The following is a 13,715-nucleotide window of genomic DNA, read 5'->3' on the forward strand; positions in this document are numbered from 1 at the left end:
TCTGTGACCCCATGGACTGTAGCCTGGCAGGCTCCTCTGTCCATGGGATTTCCCAGGTAGGAATACTGGAATGGGTTGTCATTTCCTTTTCCAGGGGATCTTCCCAACCTAGGGATCGAACCCACATCTCTTTGGCTTCTTGCATCGGCAGGCACATTCTTTACCACTGTGTCACCTGGAAGGCACCTTATCGCAAAAGGCATTTTGCAGGTGTGATTTAATTAGAACTATTGAAATAGATTATTATGGATTATCCAGTGGCCCAGTGAAATCACAAGGGTCCTTAGAATTGAAAGAAAGAGGCAGGAGAGTCGGGTGTCAGAGGGAGATGAAGATGGAGGAAAGAAGATTGCCACAAACCAACAGATGAAGACTGCTTCAAGAAGTAGACAAAGACAAGGAGGTCGCTTTTCCCCTATGGCCTCCAGAAGGAATGTAGCCTGCTGGCAGCTTTACTGTAGCCCACTAGACCCATTTTGGACTTCTTAACTCTAGGACTGTAATAAATTTGTATAGTTTTCAAGCCACTGAGTTTGTGGTAATTGGTTACAGCAGCAGAAGGAAGCTAACACCCCAGCCAAGGCAAATGTATACTAGGTAGGTAAGCTCCAGAGTGGTGCAGAATGGGCCACTGTTGTGTATCAGAGCTGTTTCCATGGTGTGGCTGGCGTTTTCTCTTCAGATTTTAAACAAAAACACTCTGCATCCTACAGTCCTGCCTCCTAGCTTATCCCTGAAGGCCCAGTCAAAGCTGAGTCTTTAAATGGGCATCTATTGCACCCTGAGCCTTTGCATGTATGCCTGTGTGTGTGTGAATGCACATGTATGTATATTCAAATGTATGGACTGTACACAAAAGTGTAATGAATGTATATGAAGATAAGTGGAATTGTGGAGCATGTTTGTATGTTAGAGCCAGAGCTATCCTAGACTGTTAAAAAGATGTACAATCCTGTTACATAAGTGAATGACTATTAAGTGAATTTTGGTTACTGGTAAAGGATTTGTAATTAAAACAGCTTTATATTCCCTTAGTTCTTAATTTTGACATAGACAAGTTATTCCCAGGAGAAGGTCCCGAATGCTTTGTGGTGGAAAGAATATGGACTGAATGGATATCTGTGGCTTTTCACAAAGCCGTGGTTCTCCAATGTTAGCATGCATTGGGATCCCCCTGAGGGCTTATCAAAACATGACTGATAAAGTTTCTGAGTCAGTAGGTCTGGAGGAGGGCCAGAGAATTTACATTTGTGACAAGTTTCCAAGCGATGTTGATGCTGCTAGTCTAGGGACCGTGTTTCACCTTTTTAAAAAAGTGTTTATTTATTTGGCTGCTCCGGGTCTTAGTGGTGGCACGCAAATCTTCAGTCTTGGTTGCAGCATGTGGTTTCTTTAGTTGGGGCATGCGAAGTCTTAGTTGCAGCATGTGGGATCTAGTTCCCTGACCAAGGGTTGAACCTGGGCCCCCTGAATTGGGAGTGCAGAGTCTTAGCTAGCCACTGGACTACCTTTTTATTACTTCAAACATTCAGGTAAATATCTGAACATCCTCTCACTACCACCTCTTATAAATGGGTTTCCTCAGAGGAGGGTTGACACATAGGTGCAGCCATTCTTCAGCCATAGCTTGGTCATTCCTACTAGTAGTCTCCCATCTGGGTCCTGAGCAGCTATTGCTGAAAAATATTGGTCATTGTACAATAGCATAAAGTAAGTAAATTCTGTGTAGTCTTAACTTCACCAGTTGGGTAGAAATTGAAACAAGTTTTCCAATTGTATTGCTTTTTCAGAGTGTCAGTTTTTATTGTTTAGAACAATAAAAGTGGAGATTTTAAACTGTGTTGATGTTTTCCTGGTTACGCCTGGGTAGCTGTCCTCAGCTCGTAGGTAACGAGAAGACTTAAACCTCTGACATTATGAAGTAAAACCCTGTAGTCCCACTGTGGAGCCTCGAGTGGGGCGCTCTCCATTTGAAGAGCAGGTGGCTCTTCTTTGGGCAGGGATCTGGCTGGAAACGGCGCCCCTTTTCCAATGGTCCCGGGTGAATCTGTGATGCTTCTCTACCACGATAACAAGTGAGACTTTGAATCTTAACCCCCCTTGATTTATTACAGATCAGCTTATGTTGCTATTGGATCAGGAATATCTGTTCATTTGGAGGCCAAATTCTACTTAGAGAATCCTCTGTTTAATCAACTAATGTTAGGTACTTCGCAAATAAGTTTTAGGTCCTAGGAAATAACATATCTATTGGATTAAAAATACTGTTAAGTGACTGACGCATCAGTCATTTTTTGTTAATTTCATTTTGTGGTGGTGGTTCAGTCGATAAGTCGTGTGCTACTCTTTGTGACCCCACGGACTGCAGCACACCAGGCTTCCCCGTCCTTCCCCATCTCCCCGAGCTTGGTCAAACTGGTGTCCAAAGCCAGCGGTGCCATCCAACCATCTCATCCTGTCGCCACCTTCTCCTCCTGGTCTTTCCCATTCTACTGTTTTCTTCTGTTTCTTTGCACTGTTCACTTCAGAAGGCTTTCTTATCTCTCCTTGCTGTTCTCTGGAACTCTGCATTCAGTTGGGTATGTCTTTGGCCTAGCGGTTTTCCCTATTTTCTTCAATTTGAGCCTGAATTTTGCAATAAGGAGCTGATCTGAGCCACAGTCAGCTCCAAGTCTTGTTTTTGCTGACTGTATAAAGCTTCTCCATCTTCTGCTGCAAAGAATATAATCAATCTGATTTTGGTGTTGACCGTCTGGTGATGTCCATGTGTAGAGTCTTCTCTTGTGTTGCTGGAAGAGGGCGTTTGCTATGACCAGTGTGTTCTCTTGGCAAAACTCTGTTAACCTTTTCCCTGCTTCGTTTTGTACTTCAAGGCCAAACTTGCCTGTTCCCCAGGTATCTTTTGACTTCTTACTTTTGCATTCCAGTCCCCTCTGATGAAAAGGACATCTTTTTTTGGTGTGAGTTCTAGGAGGTCTTATAGGTCTTCATAGAACAGTTCAACTTCATCTTCTTTGGCATTAGTGGTTGGGCATAAACTTGGATTATTGTGATGTTGAATGGTTTGCCTTGGAAATGAACCGAGATCATTCTGTCACTTTTGAGATTGCACCCAAGTACTGCATTTCAAACTCTTGTTGACTAAGAAGGCTATTCCATTCCTTCTAAGGGATTCTTGGCTCACAGTAGTAGATGCAATGGTCATCTGAATTAAATTCGTGCATTCCCATCCATTTTAGTTCACTGATTCCTAAAATGTTGATGTTCACTCTTGCCATCTCATGTTTGACCACTTCCAATTTGCCTTGATTTATGAACCTAACATTCCAGGTTCCTATGCAATATAGATCCAACCAGTCCATCCTAAAGGAGATCAGTCCTGGGTGCTCATTGGAAGGAGTGATGTTGAAGCTGAAACTCCAATACTTCAGCCACCTGATGTGAAAAGCTGACTCATTTGAAAAGACCCTGATGCTGGGAAAGATTGAGGGCAGGAGGAGAAGGGGATGACAGAGGATGAGATGGCTGGATGGCATCACCAACTCGATGGACATGGGTTTGGGTAGACTCCGGGAGTTGGTGATGGACAGGGAGGCCTGGCGTGCTGCGGTTCATGGGGCTTCAAAGAGTCAGACACGACGGAGCGACTGAACTGATGCAATATAGTCTTTACAACATCTGAGCGCCAGATACAACCACAATTGGATGTTGTTTCCACTTTGGCTCATCTTCATGCTTTCTGTAGCTTTTTCTCCACTCCTCCCCAGTAATACTTCATTTCACACTGTAGTAGATTTTCTTAAGGTTAGCTTTTGTTCTTGTTATAACCTTCTGAATTAGGACCTTAGAAATAAATGCTTTGAACTTAGTCCAGGGAGATCTGTCACATCTGGGGCTCCATGTTGCTCTGGAGTACATGTCCATCTTAGACTCTATATTCAGAGGTGGGTGGGGATATGAACTCGTATCAGTTATATTTTTTAATTCTGTCAGTCCTCTTGCTTCTCTAAGCCAAGAAATGAGTAAAGACATCTCATTAAAGGTAAATTCAGAAGATAAAGCTGAAAATAAAGACTAGTAACTCATGGCATATTTTAGTTTGTCTGACTTTATACTTCATTGGTAGTGGGACCCTTTTTATATTTGTTTTAGAACCTAGACAAATGTAGGTCAACAAAACTAACCTAGAAGTTGTGTTATTAGGATAATTATGGGAAGAGATCAAATAGAAGAAGAAATTGAACCGATAAAATTCTGGTATCATTGCCTATTACTCTCAGTGGATATTGCCATTGAATGAAATTGTTGGGGGGAGGGATTTCTAAATAGTGAGAGACTCAGGATGAAACTGAAGGAGGAAAGCAAGGGCATGCTGTCCGTAGTTTCCAAAAGGGAAATCATTTGAAGCATGTTAAGGGTTAGTCTTTTTTAAAAACCTGCTTTTGACTTGAGAAGAATAAAAATCTATAGTGCTTTACTACAGGAGCAGCGAATTCTGATCTCTATTTGCAGAAACAGGTGGAACTTGATATTGAGCACAGAAGTGTCCTAAGGTTGAGGAGGAAAAGTAATACAGGCGAAGATAGGAACATTGAGATTTCTTATCTTTTTCAGTCCTGAGAATTCTGAGTTTTTGAGGACCACGGGGTAATCCTGGTGAGAGAAGGTCTCCGTCCCTCCTCGTCCACTTGGTTCACCTCCCGTCTCACAGGCTGCTTCTCTTTGGCTGGTTGTCCGATTTATAAGTCAGCTTGACCATCTACTTGAATGCCCAGCAGGTCTCTCAGACTTAAATGTACACGATTCCACTTCTTGGTCTGCTCCTTGCGATCTTCCCCATGTCAGGAAATTCCCTTGCCAAAAACCTGAAGTAGCTCTCAGCTGATCCCTGTCTCACACCAGAAAATGCACAGACTCTACCTTCAGAATCTCAAGTGAATGACCACTGCTTCTTAAATCACTTCTGCCCCTACTGTCTGCAGATGAGAGTGACTATTCCCCTTTAGCTGAGACATCTCAAACTGAGGAATTCATGCTAACCCGCTAGGTGAAAAGCCATTTTATTGTGACTTTAACTTGGATGGTGGAAGTCAAATGTCTTTCTTACTTTTTTTTTTTTTTTTTGCACAAACCACGCTTCTTGTGAATCCAGTTCTCTGACCAGGAATCTAACCCAGGGGCCCAGCAGTGAGCTTGCCAAGTTGTAACCACTGGACAGCCAGGGAATTCCCAGGGGTATGATGTCTTTTAATGTGTTTAAGAACTGTTTGCTTTTCCTTCTCTAGTGTGAACCACTTGTTCACATGATTTACTCATTTTCTGCTGGGAACGTTGGGTTAACAATTTTTCAGGAGTTCTTTTCTTTTTGTGTAAGAGCTAGCCCTCAATGTGTGATGTGAGGTGCAAATATTCCTCCTCTTACTAACCAGAACTGAGTCAAAAGATGCAGTAGTGAACTTGTTAGCAGGTGCAGGCAGACTGCCTTTCATACTTTATCAGTTTATATTTTTCCATGTCTTATGTGCTTATTTCTCCCCCATTTTTACCCACTTGTCTTTCTTTTTTTTAATTAATTGAATATTTTTTGTTGATCTGATAATCAGCACAAAACATTTTGTTAATTTTTGTGTCCTAAGTTCCTGAGGTTGAGTATAATTTCAGATACATAATGGTGTATTTATCAAAGATACCTATTCATTCATTTTTTAAAAATTAAATTTTAAATTGAAGTATAGTTGACTTAAGTGAAGTCGCTCAGTCGTGTCTGACTCTTTGCGACCCCATCGACTGTAGCCTACCAGGCTCCTCCGTCCATGGGATTTTCCAGGCCAGAGTGCTGGAGTGGGCTGGTACTGCCTGCTCCAATAGTTGACTTTTAATGACTGGAGTATTGCAGAGTGATACAGTTATACATACATACCTTCTTTTCCATTATGATTTATGACAAGATAGACTGACTATAGTTCCCTATACCATACAGTAAGACCTTGGTGCTTATCCGTTCTATATATACTGGTTTGGGCTTCCCTGGTGGCTCAGTGGTAAAGAATCTGCCTTCCAAACAGGAGATGCAGGTTCGATCCCTAGGTCCGGAACATCCCCTGAGAAGGAAATGGCAACCCACTCTAGTATTCTTGCCTGGGAAGTTCCATGGACAGAGGCGCCTGGGGGGCTACAGTCCACAGGGTCGCAAAGATGCGACACAGTGTCTAAACAGCAGCACAGCATGCACTGGTTCCTGCCTCTAACCCCAGACCTCCAAGCCGTCCCTTTCCCATCCCCGCCCCCTTGGCAGCCACCAGTCTGCGCTCTGTGTCCGTGACTCTTTCTGTTTCATAGCTAGGTTCTGTTGTATTTCAGATGTCACACCTAAGTGACATCATTTGTCCTTCTATTTCTGAGTTACGTCACTTAGCATGGTAGCCTCGGTTTGTATCCCTGTTGCTGCAAGTGGCATTACGTGGCTCTTTTTTTTAACCACTTCCTAGTACCTAGTACTCCATTGTATATTTACCACATCTTTATCCATTCACCTGTCAGGGGACATTCAGGTTGTCTCCATGTCTGCCTTATTAGGAATAGTGCCCCTGTGAACAGGGATGGAGTTATCTTTTTGAAGTACAGTTTTGTCTGGGTATATGTGCAGGCGTGAGATTGCTGGATCATATGGTAGCTCTAGTTTTCCGAGGAAACTCTATACTGTTTTCCATAGTGGCTGCATCAACTTAGATTCCCACCAGCAGTGGAGGAGCGTTCCCTTTTCTTCACTCCCTCTCCAGCATTTGTTATTTGCGGACTCTTTGGTGATGGCCATTCTGGCCTGTGTGAGGTGGTACCTCACCGCACTTCAGACTTGCGTTTCTCTAATAATTAGTGACAGTGAGCATCCTTTCCTGTCCTGTTGCCCATCTGTATTTCTTCTTCGGAGAAATCTCTTTAGGTTTCCTGCCAATTTTTCAACTGGGTTGTTTTTTTTTATTGTTCAGTTTTATGAACTGTTTGTATATTTTGGAAATTAAGCCCATTTATGTTTGCAGATATTTTCTCCCATTCTGTAGGTGGTTTTCTTTTTTTTTTTTTATGGTTTCCTTTGCTGTGCAAAGGACTTCCCTGGTGGCTCAGACAATAAAGCATCTGTCTACAATGTGGGAGATCTGGGTTCCATCCCTGGGCTGGGAGGATCCTCTGGAGAAGGAAATGGCAACCCACTCCTGTCCTCTTGCCTGGAAAATCCCATGGAAAGAGGAGCCTCCATGGGATTGCAAAGAGTCAACTGAGCAACTAAACTTTCTTTTCTTTCTTTTGTTGTGCAAAAGCTTTGATTAGATCTCATTTGTGTATTTTTTCTATTGCCTTGGGAGACTGAGAATGCATTTGGTATGATCTATGTCAGAGAATGTCTGGTCTGTGTTCTCATCTAGGAGTCTTCGGGTGTCATGTCTTAAGCTTACGTCTTTAAGCCGTTTTGAGTTTATTTTTGTTTATGGTGGTATGGTATGAATTCTAGCTTCATTGATTTACATGTAACTGTCCACTTTCCCACACCACTCGCTGAAGAGACTTTTCCACTTGTTATAATCCGCCTCCCTTGTTGAAGGCTGACTGCGGGTGTGTGGGTTTATCTGGGCTGTCTGTTGCGTTGATCCGTATGTGTTTTTGTGGCAGGACTGTACTGAGCTGTTACTGTCTGATGTCCGGGAGAGCTGTGCCTCCGGTTGTGTTCTGTCTTCTTTGTCCTTCAGGATTGCTTTGGCAGTTCTGGGTCTTCATAGTTTTGTATACATTTTTGGATTATTTGTTGTAGTTCTGTAGAAAATGTCATGGGTAATTTGATAAGAATTGCATTAAACCTGTAGACTGCTTTGGGTAGTATGGCTGTTTTAACAGTATTAATTCTTCCAATCAAGAACATAGGTAGCTTCCATTTCTTTGAATCCTCTTTAATTTCCTGTATTAATGTTTTATAGTTCTCAGCACATAAGTCTTTCATCTCCTTGGTCAAATTTATTCCTAGGTATTTTGTTGTTGTGATTTTAAAGGGTATTTTTTTTTTTTTTACATTCTTTTTTTTTATATATATATATTTCATTGTTAGTGTAAAGAAATGCAACCAGTTTCTGAAAGTTAATCTTGTATTCTGCTACTTTGAGGGCAGAGTATCACTTATAAAATCAGATCTAGTAGTTTTTGTGTGGAATCCTTAGGATTTTCAGTATCATGTCATCTGCGTACAATAACAGTGTTACCTCACCAATCCAGTTGGTTACCTTCTATTTCTTTTTCTTTTCTGATTGCTGCATCAGGGAATTCCAATTCTGAGTTGAATAGAAGTGGTGAGAGCTGGCATCCTTGTCTTGTTCCAGTTTTTAGCAGGAATGTTTCCTGCTTTTCAGGAATAACTGTTGAGTTATTATATTGGCTGTGGGTTTGTAATAAATGGCTTTTATTATGTTGAGATATGTTCTATGTGTACTCACTGTGATATACATATGGTGGGTATTGAATTTTGTCAGATGGCTTTTCTGCATCTATTGAGACGATCATGTAGGTTTTGACTTTTTTTTTTTTAATGTGGTACATTACATTGATTTGTGTATATTGAACTATCCTTGTGAGCCTGGGATGAATCCCACTTGGTTGTGGTATATGATCTGTTTTATGTGTTGTTAGATTCAATTGGCTAATACTTTGTTGAGAATTTTTACATCTGTATTCATCCAGTATATTGGCCTGTAGTTTTCTTTTTTCATGGTATCTTTGTCTGGTTTTGGTATCAGGTTGATGGTGGCTTCATAGAATGTCCTTGAGAACGTTCCCTCCTCTTCAGTCTTTTGGAAGAGTTTGAGAAGGGTTAGTGTAGATTCTTTGTATGTTCAGCAGAACTCGCCTGTGAAGACATCTGGCCCTGGACTTTGGTTTGTAGGAAGGTTCGGCTGGTGGGTGGGTGGGTGGGTGAGGTGCCAGGTCTTCCGCAGTACTGTGGCATGCGGGAACTCTTTTTGTTGCGGCCTTAGGAGCTTTAGTTGCCGCCTGCTGGATCGTTAGTTATAGTTTGCTGGATCTTCAGCCGTGGCATCTGGGATCTGGCTCCTTGACCAAGGGGCTGAACCTGGGCCTGCTGCACTGGCAGTGTGAAGTCTCAGCCACTGGACGCCAGGGACGTTCCTGTGGGGAGTTTTTTTTTGTGTGTCTGTTGGTGTGTGTTTTAGTCTTTGTTTACTCTATGATGACTATTATTTACTTCCTTCTGATGACTAGGTTTCATTTGTTCCCTTATTTCTAATTCTTTTAAGTTGTAAGTTAGGTTGTTTGAGATTTTCTTTTTTAATTATTTCTTCAGGAAGGCCAGTATCGCGATGCACTTCTTTCTAAGAACTCCTTTTCTGTGTCCTGTAGGTTTTGTATGGTTGTGTTTTCATTTTCATTTGCCTCGAGGTATTTTAAAATTTCCCCTTTGATTTCATCCTTGATCTGTTAGGTTTTTTTGTTTTAAATTTTTACTGGAGTATAATTGCTTTACAGTGTTGACCCATAAATTGTTTACTGGAATGTTAGTTCCTTTAATTGCTTGTGTTTTGCTTTTTTTCCCTCCCCGCTGTGGTTTATTTCTAGTTTCTTGGTGTTGGTGTAAGAAAGGATCCTGGAGACCTTAAATTTGTTGGGGCTTGTGTTGTGCCCTCGTGTGGGATCAGTCCTCGAGAATATTCCATGTGCCCTGGAAAATAATGTGTGTTCTGGTTTGGTCTTTTTAAAAGAAATGTCCTAAAAATATCAATTAAGTCTACCTGTCCTGTTGTATCATTTAAGATTTCTGTTGCCTTCTTGATTCTCTGTCTTGAAGTCTTTAGCAATTATATTCTTGTCAGTTTTTCGGGTCTCCCTTTATGTCTGTTAGTCTTTTATATATTCGGGTGCTCCTTTATTAGGTGTGTATATGTTGACAAGTGTAAAATCTTCTGGTTTTTGTTCTTGTATCATCATATACTGTCCTTTATCTTTAAAGTCTGTCTTCTCTGTTAAGGGTATTGCAGTCCCCTCTTTCTTGTCTTTTCTGTTTGCATGAAGTATCTTTTCTCATCCTCTCATTGTCAACTTACGTGTGTCCTTTGCCCTGAAGTGGGTCTCTTACAGGCAGCATAGTTGAGCCTTTTTTTTTTTAAATCCAGTTTGCAACTCTGCATCTTTTACTCCATTGACATTTAAGGTAATTATTGATAACTATGTATTTATTGCTACTTTAAACCTATTTTCCCACTGATTTTATATTTTTTCTTTTTCCTTTTGTGGTTTCATGATTTTCTCTTGTATTACACTTACATTCTCTTCTTTTTGTTTTTTTATGAACCTGTTTTGTTTTTGATTTGTGCTTACTCTGTTTTTCAAGGATATCAACCCTTTCCATTATCTCCTTTCCCTAGACTGTCAGTCATATGGGCTCAAAAGATATTCTAGGGGGAAAAAGTCTACATTCTCTTACTCCCTCCCCACCCCTATTTTATGATTTTGGTGTCCTTTTTTATATCTTCACCACTTCCCTGGTGGCTCAGTTGGTAAAGAATCTGCCTGCAGTGCAGGAGACCCAGGTTCAACCCCTGGGTCAGGGAGATCCCCTGGAGAAGGAAATGGCAACCCACTCCAGTATCCTTCCCTGGAGAATCCCATGGACAGAGGAGCCTGGTGGGCCATAGTCCATGGGGTCACAAAGAGTTGGACATGACTGAGTGACTAACGCTTTCACTTTGCATCTTCATGTTTATAGTTTTCTGTTCATTATTGTTATCATCACTTTCACAGAAATCTTTTTGATTTTTTAAAAATGTGTGTGCTAGCTTATTTAAGCGATTTATCTTCCAATTGTGGATTTTCCTCTTTCCTATAGATTCTTTCTTCTTTACTGCTAGTAGGGAAGACTTTTCAACATTTTCTTTAAAATAGGCTAAGTATTGCTGTATTCCTTTGGTTTTTACTTGTCTGAGGGATTCTTCATCTCTCCTCCTATTCTAAATGATGATCTTCTTGGGTAGAGCATGTCCTCGGTTGCAGACTTTTCCTCTTCAGGACTTTGAATATATCCCTCATGGCCTGCAGCATTTCTGTATAGAAATCAGCTTGTAGCCTTATGGAAGTTCCCTTGTAATGAACCCTGTTTCTCTCTTGCTGCCTCTGGAGTCCCCCTTTAACTTTTGCCATTTTTATTATAATGTGTCATGATGTAGGTCTCTTTGGGTTCATCTTTTTTTGGGACCTGCCATGCTTCCTGTATCTGGATATCTGTTTCCTTCTTTAGAATTGGGAGGTTTTCAGCCATAATTTCTTCAAATACATTTTCAGTCTGTTTTTCTCTTTCCTTTCTGGAATCCCTGTTATGCATAGATTGGGATGGTTTAGATTATCCCATAGGTAGGTCTCTTATATTGCTTTAATTTTTTTTTTTTTAATTTGACTTTCTAGTTGCTGTTCTGATTGGATAATTTCCATTATTCTACCTTCCAGATCTCTTATTCTTTCTTCTGCATTATTCACTCTGCTGTTCATTTCCTTTAGCTCAGTTTTTGTCTCAGGAAATGAATTTTCTAATTTTTCTTGGCCCCTCTATAGTTTCTAGTTTCTTTTCACAATAATCTGCATTTATATCAATAGCCTTTCATAATTCCTTCAATATTTTCATTACCTCCTTTTTGAACTCAGTGTCTATTAGATCAAAGAGGTCTGCTTCATTGTTTATTCTTTCAGGGAGATTCTCTTGGTCTTTTAACTAGGTGTGGTTCCTCTGCTTTTCCATTTTACTTGTATTCTCTTAATCTGTGAGTTTAGGAAAAACAATTACCTACTGTGGTTTCAGAGGACTGTTTATGTGTGGGGATGACCCTGTGGTGCTTGTGTGGGTTTATTTAGTACGAGGCCCTGTCGCCTCACTACTCATTGTGTGCTGGTTATTATTCCCTTGATAGAGGGTGTTTAGATGCCGAAACTGGGGTCTGGTCCTGGCGTTCTCGGCAGCGTCAGTGGTTCAGGCACATCCCTGGGGCACGTGTAGCAGTGGAGACAGCTCATTACCTCTCCTGGTTGTTCATCTGCCTTCTTAAAAGATCAGTTCAGATCCATTGTGAAGTGTGCTGCAGATTTAACTGTAAAGGAAAACAGTCTCTCTCTTGCTGTACAGGGGTTTTTAGTTTAATCTCTCTCATTGTGTTGAAATAATGTAAGGACTGTTCTTTAGTGGTATATATGGCAGTTATTTTCCTCTACCAGCCTTGGAGTGATTTGGTTGTATTTTGGTAACTTATATTTTGATCATGTGATCTTACACCCTTTGTGTGTTTTTTTGTAAGCCCAGTGTATTGTGGGTAAGATATTGGTAGTTTCATCATAAACAGCCTTAACTTCATATGGAAGCCCTCTTTAATTACTCCTAATTTTCTACATATCAAATTATGCTGTCACTTTTATTAGTTAATGATAGTTAATCCAGAAATCTCTTGTAGGAAATCTGGAGCACATTACTTGACTTTTGGCAGCAGCTTATTTTCCTAATTAAATAGATTGGTATGTTTTTTTATGGACCAAAATTGAGCAGTGATAAAATGTTAAGCTGGATTTACCTGACACAAGGAAGAAGGCTCCAGGATTAAAATTTGACCCTAGCTCATACAAAAACCTGTCCAAAATGTTGCTAGTATCATTATTTATAATAGCCCAAAGTGGAGACAACCCAGATGCCTGCCAACTGTTGAATGAATAAAGGAAATGTGTGTATGTTCGGTTGAATAATTTGGCCATAAATAGGAAAGACTGACACATAAGTGAAAAAGTCAGTCACAGAAGGCCACCTGTGTGATTCCATTTATATCAAGTGTCCAAAGCAGGTAAATCCCAAGAGGCAAAAGGTAGATTGATGAGTGATTGCAAAGGGCTGGGGGTGGGGGCCTGAGAAGGGACCTGCTCACAGGTATGTGTTTATTTTTGATGATGAAGGTACTCTAAGGTTAATAGCAATGATGGCTGCACAAGTCTGCATATACTAAAAAACAGTTGCACACTTTAAAAGGGTGGATTTTATGGCATGTAAGTTATATCTCAGTAAAGCTGTTAAGAAAAATTGGTTTCAGGTAATGTGTATGTGTAATGAAACGGTAGTGTGAGAGGAAAGGGAAGTGACCAAGGAACTCCAGTCTTCTGTGAGAGTGGAAGAAGGAAAGGATGTGACTTGCAGGAAGGAGAAAGATCAACCCCCGTTTGCTTCTCTAATAAATTAACGCTGGGTAATTGTGTGTTTGAGAGGGAGCTGAATACACAGGGTTAGATTCTCTAAATGGATTGTTTCTGATACACAGTTTTTACACGTAGGTCAGTCTTACGAAATCCGAATGCTGGATAATCGGAAAATGGGAGATGTGCCTGAGATCACTGGAAAACTGGTAAAGGTAAGGACCTCCATTTAAATTCTGAACAGATACTGAAACGACTCAAAAAATAGCAGTTTTGCCGCAAGAGTTTTGCTTTTTGTTGCAGGAGTTTTTAACAAATTATTTAATGTCACTTTAAGGAAGTAGTGGCTTTATTAAAACTTAACTTTTTGAGCTATATTTTGTTGACTCCTCTGTAAAATAGGAATTATAGCAGTTACTGAAGTAAACATTAAAGCCCTCTGGAAACAAGGTACCATAGAACAGTTGTAACTGAGCAAGGGTGAAAAACCCAGTACTAAAAAACAA

General features: G+C 40.6%; 1 protein-coding gene across 2 annotated transcripts in view; it reads left to right on the top strand.

Moving 5' to 3' along the window:
* Positions 1 to 13,715, top strand: part of UBP1 (upstream binding protein 1) — a 64,982-nt gene that overhangs the window by 27,491 nt on the left and 23,776 nt on the right. For both annotated transcript variants that reach the window (XM_043443493.1, XM_043443492.1), the window contains one exon: positions 13,348 to 13,424. In XM_043443493.1, the coding sequence (XP_043299428.1) occupies positions 13,348 to 13,424 (77 nt within the window). The remainder of the gene's footprint in view (positions 1 to 13,347; positions 13,425 to 13,715) is intronic.

This window comes from Cervus canadensis, chromosome 22, assembly GCF_019320065.1.
Source record: "Cervus canadensis isolate Bull #8, Minnesota chromosome 22, ASM1932006v1, whole genome shotgun sequence".
Lineage (NCBI taxonomy): Eukaryota > Metazoa > Chordata > Mammalia > Artiodactyla > Cervidae > Cervus > Cervus canadensis.